Source organism: Drosophila persimilis, unplaced genomic scaffold (genome assembly GCF_003286085.1).
Source record: "Drosophila persimilis strain 14011-0111.01,24,50 unplaced genomic scaffold, DperRS2 tig00000002-arrow-pilon, whole genome shotgun sequence".
In the NCBI taxonomy this organism is placed as follows: Eukaryota; Metazoa; Arthropoda; class Insecta; order Diptera; family Drosophilidae; genus Drosophila; species Drosophila persimilis.
Window position 1 is genome coordinate 19,158,922 of NW_020825289.1, and position 20,732 is coordinate 19,179,653.

Sequence of the window (20,732 nt, forward strand, 5' to 3'; positions counted from 1 at the left end):
AAAAAAATGTGAAACGAATTTGTGACCAAACCAGAGTATAGAAACCGAAACGATATATAGCTAGTGATGTAAGCCACTTAACCACATATATATATATATATAGATATTTATATATATTTTTATACTCGAGAGCCGTAACTAAGTATTTTTATATGAATATTTTTGTAACTCGAATAAAATTGTATTGAAAAAGAAATCGTTTCAATGACTAGGGGTCTGTCGCTGCATCATTCCCCTATTCCACTCCACTCTCCTCTCTTTCCGTCTCTCTCTCTATTTATCTCTTGTTGGCCAAGTTTACTAAACATGTTTCATTGCAGACCGACCCATATCAAGCACCATCATCATGATCATCTTCAGACAAGCATCATCCCACAGCGCTCATTCAAATCAACCAACCAACCAACCAATCAAATAAAACAAGCCAATCTGCAATGCTGCTAGCTCTGCTCACGCTTCACCATGCCACCATGCCACGCCCACGCCCACACAAAATACAAAATATTAAAATTCAAGCAAACACCCCGCAACACACACTAACTGTAAATATCACAAACTTTTTATTATTCATATTATTGTTTATACTGAAAACTTATACAAAAACTTAACTTTCTTGCAAAATATTTTTCTAAACTTAAAAAACAAAAAAAAACCAAAAGCTTTACTGAAACTCTTGTTAATTTTTAAAAATAAATACGAATTTATCGAAATATACGAATTTCCTCTGTAGTTGTGTAAGCAGAACGCCCCAGACTCATAAGATATATCTCTCTCTCTTTCTTCTCCTTCTATATATTTGCTTAAACATCCTCCTTTAAAGCTCCAAGCAGCTACGCATCCAACTCGAGCCAGACCCCGCCGCCGACTGGCACTTCGGCGCACTCCCTGATCCGCGACTACTGGTACGAGCTGAAGTTCTCCGATCTGTTCAAGTTCATCAACCCGGACGGACGGTATCAGTGCCCGAGATTCAATTGCCTGAAGAGCTACAAGGACGCCAGCTCCTTGCAACGACATATCAGGTGAGTGTCGGGCATACCATATGCATATGTATGTCTATATCTATCTATCTATCTATATCAACGTTTCCCTAGATATGAATGTGGTGGACAGAAAAAATTTCGCTGTCTGATGTGCGGCAAAGCATTTTCACAAAGCTCCCACCTAAAGCGGCACCTTGAGTCCGGTGTCTGTGTCAAATATTACTTATGAGATAATGTTTTCTTTAAAATCAAATAGAATAAGCGTTATCCCAATAGGCAGAGGATCAAGCGATGATCGAATGACGTGAAAAGAACATGAACATTGAACATGAATATATATGTATAACAAGAGAAACACGCAACACAAGAAACAACAAGAACAAATTGATATATAGAACAATTAGCTAAAGGAAAATGAATACAAAAACAAAAACAAAAAACAAAAAACCAAGAACAATTACAAATAACAACAACAAAACGAATTTATTGGATGCCACATCATTTATAAAGAAAGGGAAAACCAACCAATCTATATATACATTATATATGATGATAATTATTGTTGAAACTGAGCATTAAATAAGCAAATGGAATACTTAGTTAAACGAGTTGAAAAAGAAACAAAAAACCAATATTGAACAAGCTAGAACAACAATATATATATATATATATATATATACATATATACATATATCTGAGCATATGCACATCGTGTTTGTGTATGTATATGTGTGTGCAGTCAGTGAACATTTTATAGAATTTTAGTAAAATGGAAAAGAGAGAAATCCAAAAAAAAAAACAATATATATATATATATATATATAGAAAAGAGGAAAAAAAATGTAACTAAATTAAGGAATAGAACAACAGAGAGGCAAAAGAAAACAAAAAAACGTTAAGAACAAAAATTAAAAAGTGAACAAAACAAAAACGAAAAAAAAAAAAACATACACGCAAGGAAGCTAAGAGCAAAACAATTTTAGTCAAACTAACCAAAACTACGTAATTTTAGTTAAAATATATAAATAATATAGAAAGCAAAGAAAGGAAACCGGAAGAAAGCGAACCATAGTGAAATTAACAAATGAGAAATGAGAGATGAGAGAAAGCATAGAAGCGAGAGGAAAACTAAAGCAAAACAGAATACATATAACAAACGTACTGTGTTTATTTGTTGCCAAATATATATCTATTATATATATATTTCTAATATAATAATAATAATGATAATACCAATGAAACCCCTCTTGTTATGCCACACACACGACCGCAAAATGTGCAGAACGGAAGAGTGAGGATAGTCCCTGACCGGGAAAACAATAAAACAATAAGGACGAATCAAGAAAATCATAAAAACAACGTAACGAAACGTAATCCATATACGTTATGAGTATGTAATCTGTTGTTAGTTTTGTGTGGGACAGAGACAGAGACGGAGACGGAGACGGAGACAGAGATCCATCCTCCCAGTACATAGGCACACCAACACACATGCTGTGTATGTAGAGGTGAGTCATCCGTGCACTCTATATACACAGCAAAGGATATATACATATACACGTGAGTTTTATAAAGTCAGAGGTCGGGTGAAGAGGAGAGGAGATAGTATTGCAGGAAGATTTGTTACATGGTTCCAAGAACAAAAAAACAAAAAATAGAAGAAAGAGTTTATATACATATATACAAAACATATACATATAAAACCAACACATCTACATATACATACATATATAAATATATATATATATTGTATATATATATATGTATATAGAACTATATATACTGCTATATTAGCAAAATGTTGTCTGTTGAGAAAAGGAATATAGAGGGGAAAACGAATGTTGTAATTGTTAAAACAAAAAAGAAGTCAGGCGGAAAGAAGTCTGTAACTTATATACTCACATCGCCAGATCTAATCAAGTGTATATGTATGCGTGTTAGTGTGCGTGTGTGTGTGTATGTGTGTGATAGAGGAGAGCGTGTTAGTGTGTGTGCCAATTGGATAGCAAGTTTTTGTACTAGAAACAAGAAATATAACATTTTGTGCCATTAGAAATTCTCCACCAAAACTGAAAAACTGCAAAAATTCAATGCTGCATAAAGCCATAGAAGAGATCGACCCATATACTCATATATAAACATATATGTATGTACAACCAGTATGATTTGTTGTATTCGCAGAGGAACGACGAGGATTCTGTTGCAAAAGCGTAATTTAGTTTTTCTTTGTTAGCTTTTGATTTAGTGCAATTTTGTTGAAAAGTGACAACTAAATGCTATGAGAGTGCCATTATCAAACAAATTTTAATATATGTACATGTAACTAACAGATAAATTATTGAAATTATATGAGAATATATTGTATGTATAACCTAAGCGGAGGCAACTAAAATATTTTATAGTTAGGAACCAGGGGAAGGGAGTGTTATAGATCTGTTGTATATACTATATATATGTATATGTATATGTGTATATATGTATGTACATCTGTCTATACACATAAGTATCTATAGAGCGAGGATAATATTGTTTGTTGCTTGTTGATTGTTAATCCTTGGGTTGCAGATAATAAACAAACCATACATATACATATATGATAAACACAGCCACACACACAAATTTATGACAGTACAATAAACAGAATATATATATATGTATATACATATATATATAAGTATATTAACAGAAACAGAAACGGCAATAGAAGCATTGAAAACTATATGAACTCGAATTAACTAGACAAATTATACGTACCATTAAGAGCGGTATATAAAACGAATGAAAATCAATTATAGAGAACTACTAACTGCAGTCATACCTGGTCGACGAATAGCTCCCATGCCACCCTGAACTGGTTGAATCGATCGTTTAGGAGGATAGCATCAGCACCGTCATGTCCGTCTGTTTGTCCCTACGAAACGCTGACCCCCTTCGCTTACGCGGACCAATTTGTGTGCTAAGTGAATCTGATTCGAAACAACCATATACCATATACATGTGCATGTAGAAAGCTATTATATATACCTACCAATCCACCGAAAATTGTCGCGGAAGATCAAGATCATTCCTCTCCTCTAGCTGATCGGAGCGTGTCGATCACTCGTCCCTAGATCCCTTAGTCAGTGGAGTTTTTGGAGCTTGAGTCGATCAGCGTTAGAACTTGTTCACTTCCCCCCGCAATGCATATACATATGTATACTAATACCAAAGGCAAGTTTTTGATTGATTCAATTCAATTTGGTTACAAATTTTGCCAAAAATAATCAAACAGAAATATCGAAGTGCAATAATACGAGTATTTCAAAGGTTCGTGTCGACGGTTTGTCTTGTGCCACTATTTGCCAAAGTCAATTTCTGAAATGAATAGTCTCATAAAGAACAATTTTTAAAATCCAAAACTCAAGGCGATCAAGACAGATTGTAGGAGGGAGGGCGGGGCGGGGACCTTTGAAGCCATCGGAGATTGAGGCAATAGGGGAAAGAATCGTTTTCCAACTAGTTGAAATTTATTTGAGAATTACTATTATCCGATTACCTGCATTATTTATGTGTTTATTTTTGTTAAACTAATTCACTAAGATTTGTTGCGAGTAGCTAAATTATTATTATTATTTCTGCTGTTAAAGTTATAGGCAAACGAAACGAACACACACTAGTATGGGACATGAAATGTTTCGGATAAATCTTTTGTTGAATCGTTTTCTTTAAATTAGTTTTAACACTGTTTTACACATATACAAATATATCGTTTCACACTAATTTAACCAGAGAACTCCCTATGTTTTAACTTTTGTTATATTGTTAATTAATATTTATCGAGTAAGAGACGGCGTTTATGAAAAACGAGCAAAACAAAAAATTAGCTTAAAACTATATAAGTTACAAAATAATGAACAAAATATACTCCAAAGAAACCAACCAAAAATATATATATATATACACACACATATATACAAGGACATATACATATACCATATATATATATATCTATATATATATATATATATATATATTTTAGAAAAACTGAACAAGCAAAACCAAGCAGACAAGAAACGTTTTAGTAAATGTGTATTTGAAACAAAGAAATTGCCATAACAGTCTAATGGACATATATATACACACACTATATATAGTCAAACCAAAAACAATAATGAACAGAACAGCAACCAAACAACCAAGAATAAAATGAGGAGTAAAAGGAGTAAAACGTGTAGAAGAAGGAGAATTTAATTGTACGAACGGAAGTTGTTTATTTTTTGTAGAGTAATATTTAACAAAAAACAAGTAAATTGATAAAAATGATGGTATATATATACATATATTTATTGTTAACGAAAACCACGGAAAAGGCGAAATTATGAAACAAATTTATACAACAATACAAATTAATAATACAATGAGAAACCGAAACCGAAAAAAAAAAACAGCATACATTGATGGAGAGATGATATTGTTAGTACCTTAAAAGCCAAAACCAATTAACGATTATTAATAATTGTAATAACAGACGATAGCATTAAACAAACAAAAGAACAAATTGATGTAACCAAAAAAACAAAAACAAAAACAGAAAATCAAACCAATTGAGATTCGGTTTTCATTTTTCAAGAAATTGTGAAACCCCATTTAATACCCCTAAAAATTGTTATTTTTGCAAAAACTGAACGAAATGGCATTGTATGTGGAATCGTTTATATACACATTGTTCGATGAAAGTGGTAACAGAGAAACAAACAAACAAAAAAAAAAACAACAAAAAACCAAAACAAAAAAAAAAAACAAAACAACAAGAATAATAAAGATTGATATTGAAATGTTGAAACCCCAAAAAGAAAAGAAAATAATTGTATTACTGATTGAGATCGGGGCAGCAGCCGCCTGTAAAGTGTTTCCGTGCAAATTAATCACTATCGTATCTCCTTATATAATTACAGATGTGCGAGCAGCTCTCTTGGTCTAGATCGCCACAAGAGTCAGGTCAATGGCGCCCTCCTGGGGGGTGGGGGCGCCATTGCTAACTGCAACTGTGGATCACAACCTACTGCTCTGACCATTGCCTATACATATGTATATTTTACTTTGATATCTAAATGAGTGTTTAGTGTGTGTGTCCGGAATGGTAAGATTTGATTACTTGTTTACCTGCCCCTTCGGGTTAGAGTAGTTTGCAGCCTTCTCGTAGCATTTGCCAATAGACATTCAGTACCTTTCCGCTGCTATAACTATCTATCGCTGGCTGGCGTTGATTGAACGGTAGTGGTTATAGAACTTCGATACATATGCATACATATATCATTTACCATCATTCCTCCCGAGTTTTGTACACCTCTCCGACTTAGTTTAAATGAGAATCTGGAACAGTAACGCATTCGCTAACCTATTGTCTCTTTCTCCCAATTCTTGTAGAGAACGCCTGGACGCTGTCCGTGAAGTCGGTCACCTCGCTGAACAACCTGGCCTCCTCGTCCGGCTCGCACATCTGTCCGCGCTGCGAGAAGGCCTACACCTACAAGAAGAACCTCTCGCGGCACCTGCGCTACGAGTGCGGTCGCCCGCCCACCGAGATGTGCCGGCACTGTTCGTACGTGGCGCGCTACAAGCATAGCCTCAATATGCACGTGAAGACACAGCACCCGGAGCACTTCAGCGATGCTCCGGCGGGACAGGCTCTGTCTCGGGGCCTGTTCGAGGGGGGTGGGCGGAAGGCTAGTTGAAATAGGATTATAAATACATAGTTTGTGAATTGATCTCTGACTGAGCGCATGTGGCATGCAGGTAAGTTGTCTGGGAGCGAAAAGCAAAAGCGAGGGAGAAGCGAGAGGAGAGAAATGAGAGACAGCCGAAGCGCCTTAATGTTAATAAAAATACGATTTGTAACCAAAATTGAAACGTGTCATTATTGAATTCTACTGTAGTCCCTAAGTTAGTTAAGCATAATTAGGGGCACGGGTTTTATCCTTTTTTTTTATATTTGGCTGTGGTATTTTGTTTGTCCTGGTTCTCATTTTATTGTGCTGTACAGCAAACACAACTCACTCAACACACACACACACTCATACACATACACATACATATTAAACTACCAATACAATATCAACCTAGTGCTAAGACTAAAAACCAAAACCAAAACCAAACCAAACGAAAACGAAAACTCAAACACTGGAAACCGAAAATTGATTGCTTGTTTTTGCCGAACTCAAATGAAAATAAAACGAACCTAAAGAAGAAAAGCTTTGTGACAGGATTCAAGACGTTTTTGAGCTGAGCATAACTTCCACTAAGCGGTAAAATAGTACTCCCCAAACACTCACTAATCCAGCACCTCCCCCCATTCTGCAGCCTCCAAACAGGACAAGGGCGAGCAGACCGAGAGCACTCCCGACGAATTCGAGCTGGACGATTGCCTACTGGAGAGCAACGATATTGTCATCACACAGAACAAGGACGGATTTGTCTTGCACGTTAAGAAGTTGGGCAACATCACGGCGGCCAAGTTGGGCACCGATGAGGATCAGGGATCGTCAGTACAAACAACAGCAGCGGTCACTGTCACCGGACCGGCTGGCCAGCCCACGCCCACCATCACGGAGCTCCTGAATGCGGCAGCCGCTCACTCGGATGTCAAGCCCACGCTGAGCGCATTGACCACCAGCACTCCCATTAAGCTGCCCTCATCGGAATGCGGTAAGTTCTTGATTTAAACTGATATTCATTGCAATCGTATGCAGGTCCTTAGGGGCTACCAGTTTCCCTAGTCTCGTGAGGCAGTTTCTCCTGGAAATTACCTGAAATCGAACAAATTGAAACATTGGCAATCGTACTAATGAACGATCTCCACTTCTACGTCCAATTCCAGAACTAATCAACATTAAGAAGATAATACCAACCACCACCACTATAGCCCATCATGCCCACACAAGCTCGACCATCATACACCCACATCACATCATCCAGCATGTGCCACAGGAGTCGCATCAGGAGCACCAGCATATCCAGATCGAGGAAGTGCCCCAGACCTCACAACACCAGCATCAGCAGCACCATCACCAGCTGCAGAGCCAGCCGACGCATGCCCAAGTACAAAACATAATCACATCCCATTCGGGGCAGACAATTAATCTGGTGGGTCTGCGCAACGTACAGCTGACGGAACAGAAGCCGAACATCGCCTCGAGGATACGCTACACGCGTGGCAAGATCATTGGGCCGACGATGAGCAATCTGCAGATAGTGGAGACCCATGATGGCATCCAGCACCAGCACCACGAGATGTCGGATGGCACCAAGTATGAGATTAGTGAGATCGATTTGAACAATCCGAATGCGTCGGCGGCCATGATCAGTGACCTGGTGAAGTATGCCGAGATTGACGACATTGAGCTGCCGGACGGCACCAAGATTGGCATTGGCTTCGCTCCCTCGGAGATCACGGAGCATATGCAGACGTCTGGCGGGGAGACGCACATAACCACCATCGAGCACGAGCCACAGGAGCTGCACACCGTACACCAACACGAGCACGAGCCGCAGACGCATCACATTCATGCCACACAGCTGCAGACGCACCACATCCAGACGGTGGTGCAGACAGATCAGCAGCAGCACCACCACCACCACGAGCAGCATCATCACCAGCACCACTCGAGCATCGAGCTGCAGGAGGACGATGTGGAGACCATCATACCCGAAGAGATGGGCATGCACGACTCCAGCAAGAGCTACACCATTCTTACCACACGACCCATGAAGGAGGAGTCCGATGCTGGCGGCGACCCCTCCGGCATGACCTACGAACTGTCGCTGAGCGACTCGTCCCTGGGTCCCTGCGATGATCCCGAGTCGCGCTACATCTGTCGCCACTGCGGCAAGAAGTACCGCTGGAAGTCCACGTTACGCCGTCACGAGAACGTCGAGTGCGGCGGCAAGGAGCCGTGTCATCCCTGTCCCTACTGCACCTACAAGGCCAAACAGCGAGGCAATCTCGGGGTCCATGTACGCAAGCACCATCCGGAGAAGCCGCAGCTGGAGAGCAAGCGAGGTCGCAAGTAAGCGCGGATGTAGGAGCGCAGCCCGGGGGGGCAGGAGTGAGTATACCTACACAAGTTGAGGGGAAACAAATGATTCATTGAGGTTCTTTGACTTTTAGACCAGTTTATTAATTTTACAATTTTATCAGCCTATTCTCGTTTAAACTCTTTTTAATCTTAACTTTCTTATTTGTTGATTATTTTTATTAAGTTGGAGAGTTGATTTCCCCAGTTCTCGAAAGGAAGAACCAAAAGAGCTCCGTTCTGTGTGCATTCAATTCAATTTCATTAGGCTTTAATTTGGACGTCTTCACATTAATATAATATATTATGATTATGATTCATCGTAATTTACAAAATTACAAAAAAAAAAAAACAACAAAAAAACCACACAAAAACCCCAAAAAGTCAGCATCTTAAGAGAAATATGGTCAATCAATGTGCAAGTATTTTCATGGAAATAACAAAGAATATACAAAACAATTAGATGGAAAGTATGTAGATTTAAAACATTAATTAATTATAATTAGCAACGTGTTTCTGTGTGTGTGTCTTCTCACCGCCAACTAGAAACTTTAAATAGCCCCAAGTTTTCTATCAAAATATCAACTGGAACTGGCAGAAGGCAAAAGCAGTTGATTTTTGTTTTGTTTTGTTTAGTGGAGATAAGAGCACACAGATTTCATTTGGTAAATATCACAAATATTTTGATGTAACCTATTTAAGTGGAGCTAACCGACAAATTATTGTGTAAATGTTGCAAAATATAAATTGCCAACGTGTCTAAATTGGAGGCTTACAAAATTAACATTGTAGAACTTTGTTTTCAAGAAAATTATATATATATATTTACTATAAATAATGTAAAAAAAAACCGATTTGGTAAATTTCAATCGTAAATACGTATTGAGAGGCGAAACCCTTCTGACAGATCTAGCCGAACTTAGTTAAATTGATTGTATATCTACAAATTTACAACCCCCAACACTTTAGCATACTTTCTCAAACAACAAAACAACAAGAAATATAAGAAACATTTTAAACGTTTGTGTGTGTAAAACTTTATCAATTGAAAATAAACATTTATTACGTATACATATAAACAAATAGAAATTATGTTTTGAAAGAATAGTTGTAAAAAACAAAAGGTAAAATAAAATTATATAAAAAAGAATAAACAATACCAAAGCTTTGATGTTTGTGGCCAGGCGGAGGAGAGCCTTGTACAGAATCCATACTAACATATTTCTCTTTTTGCAGGTGACCTGACCGATGAGATTTCCACCAGATACGGGGCGCGTATCAGCAAGCAAGCCAGCTGTCTTTACTGCCTGACCCATCATCTGTTTTGATCCGAGCATAACTAATGTATTTCTCTCTTCTTTTAGGTGATCCATTGAACCTGGAGGGAGGGACACTGATCTGGAGCCTCGAATCGAGCTAAATGCGAGCTAAACTTAAGTAAAACAAGCAAAAAAGTTGTGAAAGGAGACAATTGCTATTCCAATACTCTATACGTATTACGTACATATATTTATATATATATATATACAAGTGCCCAAGACCTAAACGTTCGTTTCTGTATGCCACTAAAAAGTAACCAGACTTAAACCGAACCTGTACCTGAACCTGAACCTGTATCCAATCCCAGCCGTGTCTATTGATGTGCTCAAGCAAAAACCAAACTACAACAAAACCCACCACCACCCCAGCAGCACTCCAGCTACAGTTCAATAAATTTAGTTGTCCTTTTTGATTTTTAAAATTTAATTTAAAATAAATACGTTTACACCCTGCACTAATTGGCCTCAATTTTGCTCAATGTTGTTTGAAAGAGTTTTCTTTTACCTCTCTGTATATATGTTTATTATTTGTACTTTAATTTGCCATTCATGCCATGATCCTAATGCTTTCTATACACACAAATGTATCCATCCATCCATCCATCCATTCACACATATCCAATGCTTTGACTAATTCTTTTGATTTTTAATTTTGCCTTTCGTGTGCCGCCTCATCCAGATCACCCGAACAAAAACCTATCCCCCCTCCGTACCAAATTGCGTGTGTCTGTGTTGGTTTCCCCCGCTTGATCTAACCGATAACTGACCTGCCATATCGTTCTGTGTTATGTTTGTTCTTAATCGTTTTTCCTCGAGTGAACATCGAGGTTTCTTTCAGTTCCTGTGACCAGTCAAAAGTATTACTATTTATTTTCGTTCTTCTTTTCTTTTGTTTTTCTTTTCTCGTTTTTATTTTCATATTTTGTGCGCTGCGACACACCCACCCCCACTCCAACAAAACCAAACAAAAACCAAAAAAACAAACACATGCAACAAAAACACAACAATAAATCAACCAACAAAACCATCAACCCGATTTGCAAAACCCAAAACCCATAACCAATACCGAAACCGAAACTAGATCTGAGTATTACGCGCATTGCGGGACTCACCTGGAACGAGTGGAACGCTCGGCTGGCAATGCCCCTGGTCACCCTACGCGAAGGCGTGCAGCCCCTGGTCTTTCCCACAGACCTCTCTGTCGAGAAGCAAACCCAGAGCCTGGTCCTCAAGGAGCCGCTCGGTGAACGAAATACGCCCACAGATTGTGTGCCCAAGAGCGAGCCCAGTGCCGCCTCTACGCCGCGTAACCACAGCGGTCACAGCAGCGGAAAGCCCCACAAGACCAGCGGTGGTGGGAAGCTCAAGCACCTCACCGAGGAGGAAGCCACCTCCCTGATGCTAAAGGCAGTGGCCGAGAAGCAAGCGGCCGCGGCGGCGGCAGCGGCGGGGGCCAACACCAGTGCCGAGCTGAGCTACGGCGATGATCAGGCCAGCTCCGGGAATGGCAACAGCAGCGACTACCAGGCCAACCTGAGTGGAGGCGTGACCTTTGCGGATGTTGGCGGCCCAGCTGGACTTTGCCATATCAACATCCTGAACAGCATCAGCGCCATGAACAATTTGATTAGCGGCAGCACGGCAGGGACCGGTGGCGGATCGGTGGTCGGACTAGCTGGGTCCGGATCGAGCGCGACCCCATCCAACGGCAATAACAACGGATCACTGGGCGGAGCCGACAATGGTGCTGGACACCCATGCCCAGTCTGCGGCCGTGTCTACAAGCTGAAGTCCTCGCTGCGGAACCACCAGAAATGGGAGTGCGGAAAGGAACCGCAGTTCCAGTGTCCCTTCTGCGTGTACCGGGCCAAGCAGAAGATGCACATAGGTCGCCACATGGAGCGCATGCACAAGGAGAAGTTCAAGCTGGAGGATGTGAAAAGCTTCGCTGGGTCTGCAGCCCTAGATGGCGATAGCAGTGGAGTGGGCGGAGGAGGAGTCACTGCTGCAACCGTGGCGGCAGCCGCAGCGGCTGCCCTGGCTAGTGCCACGGAGCTGCATCCGCACTTCTCATAAATGGAGGATAAATGAAGTGATTGTGTATAAAGAGTTAAAGTTGAGCAGTTATTACGAGTACATGAAGAAAACTAAATCTAAACAGAATCAGGGATTATCAAATGGAAGAAAATTATGTAAAGCACGAAATCACACACCATGCTCTCGGGAAAACGGAATCAGTGTGCCAAATTAATTTTAACAAACCAACCAACAAACAAACAAACAAACAAAAAAAACAAACAAGAAAACAAAACAAAACAAAATACGAAAATGAAATAGTGTTTTAAGATGCCTAAAAATTTCGAAAAAGGTGTTCGAGAGGACGAAAACAATTTGTTGCAAAGCACAAACATTTACGCCATTTCACATATTATACTTTTTTTTTGTTATTTGTTATTAATTGTTTACACAAAACCGATTTGAAAATCTATAATTTCTACAACTTGGAGCAACCGTAAGAGCAACAGCAACAGCAACGTGATCAGTAAAATGATTTTACACAATACAATACAATACAATTTTAAAATTGCAACATTCCACAAAACGAAAGAAGAAAGACAAATCTTGTACAATGAAACGGTTTAGGATTAGCGAAATATATAGTTTAGCCTAGCTCTACATACATACATATACCTAGACATAGACATATACATATACATATATAATGGATGTATAGCCAGGGAGCAGCAGTAGTAGTAGCAGCAGCCAACTCAGTGGATATGTAAGATGAAAAAGTAACGAGAACTCAGACCATATTAAGATATTACTAGGGAAAGGCACACGAACACGAGCCCAGAACGGTACTCGTTACCTTTACCTGTAGCCTGATGCACGGCGTAATGTGCGTGGAGTTTAACCGATAGATATTCATTCCAGAGCACCACCCTAGATACAGTACAGACGTAAACAATGCATTAACCCTCAATTTATTGACCAGTTTAACAATTAAAAAGTCCACGTGGGAATACTTTAAAAATCATGGCAGAGCTTCTTACTAGATGCCTGTACATGGATCAAGGGGAAGAATCCTTTGGAAACCCATAGTAATTTATAGCAGTGCCAAAACAGATTCAGACCAGGTTCCCACACATAAAGTCAGTCAGTCAATCAATCAGTCAGTCAGTCAGTCAGTCAGTCAGTCAGTCAGTAATTAGCCTCTTTAAACAACAATTTACCTCAAGTTGAAATATTTGCTATTATGACGATGTCTTAGGCTAAACACAACATGTACTAAGCTCAAAAACATTTTATAGAAGTTAGTGTAAGAGAGGGTGTGAGAGCGCGTTTGGTAGTCAACGAAGAAAGTGCCTTCACAAATGGATGGAAACCAGAAGCAATCCGCGTAAATTGTAATTTAAAATCTACGAAAATCTACGATAAGCAAACGTTCGTAACTGTGTAAAGCCATATAAAGTAGGTTAAGGCAGGAATTTAAGTAAAAGTCAAGAGGATGAGGATGAGCAGGAGGTCAGGATTTAAATGGTCTTTAGACATTTAAACTCAGGTACTTAGTTGGAGGTAGGGAACGGGAATCCCAATTCAATAACTCAAACACAAAAGCAACAAAAGATCAAGTAGCTGAGCTACTGAACACACGACAACGACAACCACAACCACAACAGCAACTACAGCACTACATAAACGGAAACAACAATCAACAAAACACCGCCACAAATACGTCACATGCACTTTATTTATTATTTTTTTGATACCTTATTAATACGATACGAATGTGTGCGATAACTAATATATTACTCGGCACATTCATAAGTAGTCAAGCCTAATTTATTTTATACCTTGCTTTCCACTACAACGAAATACATTCCATAGATGATTTTATTAAGCTTTAATTACAACGACAACAGCTCCAAACATTCACAAAAACAGATACGAACACCCAAACAGAAATGTACGGCCAGTAAAACTGTGCAACAAAAATTATCTTCTAAATGAATAATTAAAAATTAATTGAAAAACGAAAAACAGGAGGAGGAGCCGGAGACGGAAACGGAGACGATGGAAAATCTCGAATGCTTACATACATATAAAAAATATTTTCTTTAAGAAACTAAAACTCTTTAAAAAAAAACATTGGTTACTTTATCGCGGTGTTGGGCTAAAATTAGCGTCTCTTTATACAATGAAGAATAAACGAAAGGAAATTTGTTAATGAAAACATTACGGCAAGGACGGAAAATTCAAAATTTTCGAATGTAATATTGTTGAACAATAGGAAAACGCAGATTTATACAAATAAAATGTGTAGTTTTAAATAAAACTATGTATAAAACTTAATAAGATGACAAATACTCATTAAAGCAACAGAAGTAGCATACCCTTATATATATAAAATATATATTTAATTTCTTCTATAAATTGTTTGTAAAACTCTTTTTGTAAATTGATAAAAACCCCAAATTCAATGTGAAAAATATACAATTCCATGTAATAAAACGCAAAAGAAACAAAAATTGTGTGCTATGTGCGTTCCCCGATAGATTCTAACCATCTATCTATCTATTTATCCTTACGTTGATGTACATTACTTACGTTTTCGTTTTCACACACAGATTTTGTAGCATTTTTTATGTACTGCTTGTGTAAGTATTATAATTATTATTTTAAGAAAACAAATTTTATTTCATTTTTAGCAACTCTTCATTTTACAACACAAACTATTGACTAAACAAAAAATAAAACAAATATAAAAAGGTTAGGAATCATTCAGTTTAGGCACACATCAATCGTTCTTATAAGCTATACAATTTCTGAATGTAATTAACTCGTACTAACGTAATACCCATTGTTGTCTAACGTGTTTCCAGATGAAGGCGGAGAGTCCCGGATACGTGTGCGCAACTGGCTCATGCTGGCCGATCAGTCCGTCATTGGGAAGAGCTCTGACGATACTCTGACAGGTACTTTGATGCACACCAATTGACATTTACACTTTTCTTAATACTTGATTTGTTTCATTTGTTAATCCGATATTTTTGTACTTTGTTTTGAAATTTACAACGATTTTTTCTTTTGCAGTCTTCATTTTCTTTTGTTGCTGAACACACAGACACAACATCATCAGTTCTTATACATGTTTTTTTTTTATATTTAAACACATTCCTTAACAAATCCATTAACTTACATTCTGAATTTCTATTTCATGACTAACATCGACCAAATAAAACCAAAACTAACATCAGACAAACTAACACAGTCCAAAAAGTCACCCAAAAACGATGCTAAAACCACTAACAAGACATCAACGCCCATTAAGACGACGACGACGGCAGCAGCAGTTGCGGCATCAGCAGGAGCAGCAGCATCAGCATCAGCATCAGTTGCCAAGAAGGCCTCTAGCTCCACTGGCAACAATATCAATAATAACATCAGCAAGAGCAATGTGACCCAGACACTGACCCAAACGGTCACCCGGATCGGCAGCATCGGACGCACAACAATCGCCTGCATAACGCCGGCCAATAGTGGCAACAAGAGCTCTTCGAGCAACTGCAATGTTGATGCTGCCTCGGCTGCTGCCCTGGCTGCTGCTGGCGTGGAGCTGGACAGCATCGATGAGACCATGACTGAGGTGATTGTGAAGATCGAGAACCCCGACAACATGTCGATCAATGGTGACGAGGCCGTCTGCAACGAGGCCATTGATGATGAAAACACCTTTGACTATGATCTAAAGCTGGCCAGTCCGTTGTCCTGGACCTACGATGCGGTGAAAATCGAGAACGAGGAGTTCGAGGACAGCTATCTGATGGACAACGATGACGATGACGATGATCTGCTGACGACAGCCGCGGCCACCCAAAAGCACGCTAAACAGTCCAACGATAAGCAGAAGTCGGGCTCCGGGACGGGCGTGAAGAAGATCGTGCTCAGTGCCCAGCAGCAGCAGCAACTGCTCGAACAGCAACAGCACTTGCAGCACCTGCAGCTCCAACCCACCAGTCAATCGCTGCAGATCAAGCTGCCCACCATACCAGCCACAATAACGACGATCTCGGGACCCAACCATATGAATGCGTCGACCGCTGGGACAAGCAGCGGGGCCAGCATCACCACGGCTAACTCCACCCTGCTGGGCCACAAGCTGAACCTGCCCATAGATGCGCAGAACCTCAATCTTCACTGGTCCCACTCGGACGACAACCGCTACCGCATCCTGGTCCAAAACAAGCGCACACGGAAGGAGTCGCTTGAGCACTCCGCCGACATGATCTACAATGCCGATATTGAGAAGCCGTGGGTGTGCCGCAACTGCAACCGCACGTACAAGTGGAAGAATAGCCTCAAGTGTCACCTGAAGAACGAGTGCGGCCTGCCGCCGCGCTACTTCTGCAGCAAGATGTGCGGATATGCCACCAACGTCCACAGTAATCTGAAGCGCCATCTCAACACGAAGTGCCGGGACCGCGAGAAGGACGTCGAGGAGGAGAAGAAACCCCAGTCCGCTCAACCGCCACCACTAGCTGTGCCCACCAGCAACGTCGGCAGCATTAGCAACAACAACAACAACAGCAACAGCAGCAGCTACACCTTGGTATTCCAGCAGGACAGTGTTTAAGAGAGATTTGGACTTGTATAAAATCCAAATTACGTGAGTCGGGGCCACGGCTGAGGACGGTTTTGAACATCTTCTCTTAGTACAAATTTTAGTTATTCCTTCAACTTGAGTTTTCGCAGTGGATATCTGAAACTGACTTGGCTTTTTCCCCAAACGATGTCGTTGGGCCCAGACACAGACGCAGAGAAAAAACAAGAAAAACAAAACCAATTTAGGAATAGATTGCAATACAAAAAAAAAAAAAAACAAAAAAAAATAACCAAAATAACCAAAACAACAAAAATATTGTATTGCTTTAGACAATTCTCACGAAAAACTTAAAACATATAAATATGTGTACATTTTTTCCCAGAAAAAAAAAAACAAAAAAAAAAAATGCAACAAAGAAAACAACAGAAAATTACTTGAACTAGTCGTCACAGCAACATTTGTGAACCAAAACGGAAACTTTTATATTAAGTATGGAAGTAAAAGACCCCTAACTATATGCATGGCATGGACATAAAGCAAATGCCCCTCTAAAGATACTTAATATTAATATGTATTTTTGGTTTTATATTACGTTTGCATACGCAATAGCTTTTTAATTTGTTAGAAACATTTTAAAGATTGATTTCTGGTCATTAAGTTATGCTTATATAATAATTATTATCTATAAACGATTATCTAGTCAAAACAAAACGATAACGGAATAATATTTTCAATTTAGACACAAATTATAATTGATAATTGATAATAACAATGTTTACAAAATTAATTCGAAATATCAGCGCATGTACGAGTATGCTTTGAAATTGTTAGATTTAAATGAACAGAATCACGAATCTGAACCGGCACTGAAAATAGAAACACAGGGAAGTACAGGACAAGACAGGACAGGAGATAAGATTATAGTGTTCCATCAGATTCCCCTACCTTATTGTAATGTAAACCCCAATCCAACAAAAAAAACTGAGAAAGAAAAAAGGAACAAATACCTCTATAAATCTGCAAGAGAGATTCTGTATTACCATTATAATAATATGTATTTCTCAACTGAAAATCGTAATTATGGCCGGAAAAATGTATTAAAACCAAAAACCCAACACAAAAACCAAAGAAATTTCAAAATACAATTAAAAGCAAATGTCAAAAACAAAATACCAAACACTGAAGTTGTACTTATTTTAACTGCATATTCCTCTATAGAACTTTCTCATTCCATTCCATCCACAGACACTCCAAAGATATTCACTCGCCATACTCCACCTGTTCCTACCCTCATTCCGATACATAGTCTTAGGCATTCGTACCCCTGCTATGAATCCATACTAATCAGATCTCTATTTCAGGTGGATGGATGTGATGTGATGTTGATGATGATGTGGATGTGATGTTGCCTGATGAACGACAGCCAAACAACGCAGTTATGGTGTTGCCTCTCCCTCTTATTGTTGTTTGCATGCTTAACTACTACAACATACTACATATATATATACATATATATATATATATATATATAAATACTATATAAACTATAGATATGCATAACTATGTATCCTTCTAGACCTTATACATATATGTATCTGTTAGACGAAGTAACTATACCTATATGACTATGTATGGAACTAGATTTGTAGTTTGTTCTGTTTTTTGTTCACATTCCATTCGTTTGTATTGCCGAAGGTTTAACTTTAAGTTTCTTCTATCTCTACCTGTCTTCTCCTAGCGATTGTGAAGCGTATACATCTATCTAATTAATATACTATCTAGCGTTTAATTATCTACAAATTAAAATATGAAATGAGAAAACGAAAACCAACTTAGTTTGTATAGAATTGTATTTTATAAATACCCAATTTTCTATCAAATTCTTTTCAACTTATTTATTTATAATCTCTTAAGTTTTCTTTCCTACATTTTAATGTTGCATGCGTATTTATTTATACAATATAATTTAAAAAAAGAACAATGCACTTTAGGCCAAGGAAGCTCTGAGGAGGCTGTCCTGCTGTCCTGTTCTGTCTCCAAGCTCCACTAGTTATATGTCCTCTCCCCTCTCTATAATTTGTAAGTGTTTTTGTCACTAACCACCCAACACACATTCCTATAGATGATATATATATATATATATATTTAACCATTTCTCTCACTTGTAACTTGAGCAAAACTCTATTGAATCTTTTTTTTGTGCTTAGCTCTCCAACTGTTTTCTCGACATTTATTATTGTACTCATTGTGTTTTAATATAATATTTAATAATACATTTACTTTACAGCCTACTCACAAAAAAGCTCACACACACACACAAGACACACACACACACACATCCACAAATTTACACACACGCACACCAGTTCAGTCCACTCCACTCCAATCCATAGTATCATATCTCTCACTAAAGCAACATACATATAACAAAAAAAAAAAAAAAACCAACAAAAAGATACAAAATCACGGTAAAGCCCTTAATTATTTATTTACTTCCAATTAGTTTTAGGTATTTTTATAATTTCCATCTAGAAAGGAGACATGCAATCTTTGAAAACCGAAGTAAAAATAATGAAAAACTAAAATAGTTTCCCTGCTTTCTGTATCACCCATTCTCCACAGACTTCGGCCGTTTGTCCCCCACGAACAGGAGCTACAGCCTGATGGACCTGAAGACCAGTCCGTACACCAGTCCCAACGAGACGCCGATGGGCGTCATCAAGTTTGAGCCGAGTGCGGGCATGGACGACCATAACGAGCATGACCTCCGGATCGACAGTGGCCGGGCCACTCCCACGCACTGCACAGGGCACCAGCTGGTGCCCAAGTCGCAACACAGGCACGGAAACGGAGACAACGACGACAGCAACGAAGAGGACAATGAGCCCTGCGACCTGCGTATAGACTTTGCCAAAGTACTGTTGGCCGCTGCCCAGGTCGGAGGAGGACATCACACCCAACTGCATACTCCACACAGTCGTCCACTGCCACAGCTGATATATACAGCTGGAACGGGCCAAGTGGCACGCCCAGACACGCCAACGCGCCGCTACAGCAGTAGCAGCGGGGGCATGATACCTGGCTCCGGAGCAGACCCATCGAGCAGTGCTGCTGCTGCTATAGTAGCCGTTGCGACGGCTGCTGGCCTGGCGGCCAACAACACAAGTGCCTCCTCCACAGGTGGAGCCTCTACATCGGCGGCAGCGGCTGCAGCGGCGGCAGCAGCAGCCGGTGGATCCGGTGGCAATTGGAGTGCTAGTGGGAGCGGAGGAGGTGGCGGAGCCTACGCCTGCGACAGATGCGGCAACACATACGCCCGCCCGCACAGCCTCAATCGACATGTGCGCTTCGAGTGCGGCGTGGAGCCGAAGTTCGAGTGCCCCATTTGTCACAAGAAATCGAAGCACAAACACAATCTTGTGCTCCACATGCGCACCCACCAACATCGATGATACAACAAATGCTGCAATGGCAATCCACGACGCCAGGCTCTCAAACAACTTGTTGCTGTTGACCCAGATCTGGGATCAAGCTAGGACCCCACAACCAGAATAGGATCGCAGGATTGAAGGCGCAGCGCAGCTCAGGTTTAGGTCTATGTTGAGGTTCAGGTTCAGGTTGGGGTTCAGATTGGCGTTCAGGTTCGGGGCTTAGTGTCAGTTCAGCTTCAGTCAGAGTCCTAACCACAGTCCAGTCCAGTCCAGTCCAGAGTGCGGTTTTATATAATTTTCCAAATGATCTTGAAAAATATAGTCGTTTTTACATATACTTCATA

General features: G+C 39.7%; 1 protein-coding gene across 9 annotated transcripts in view; it reads left to right on the top strand.

Annotated features, from left to right (window-relative positions):
- The window catches only part of LOC6592807 (longitudinals lacking protein, isoforms H/M/V), a 61,169-nt gene that overhangs the window by 26,883 nt on the left and 13,554 nt on the right, over positions 1–20,732 (top strand). For 3 of the 9 annotated variants that reach the window (XM_026984835.1, XM_026984834.1, XM_026984836.1), the window contains exons 6-7: positions 7,323–7,667; positions 7,840–9,338. The exons of 2 other annotated variants lie outside the window; for them this stretch is intronic. In XM_026984835.1, the coding sequence (XP_026840636.1) occupies positions 7,323–7,667; positions 7,840–9,032 (1,538 nt within the window). In that variant the 3' untranslated portion in view covers positions 9,033–9,338. Of the gene's footprint in view, positions 1–820; positions 1,023–1,094; positions 1,228–6,389; positions 6,867–7,322; positions 7,668–7,839; positions 9,339–11,434; positions 12,671–15,236; positions 15,330–15,447; positions 15,478–20,732 lie in introns of those variants that run through there. 4 more of the 9 variants (XM_026984845.1, XM_026984847.1, XM_026984838.1 and 1 more) reach the window with 4 other exon arrangements.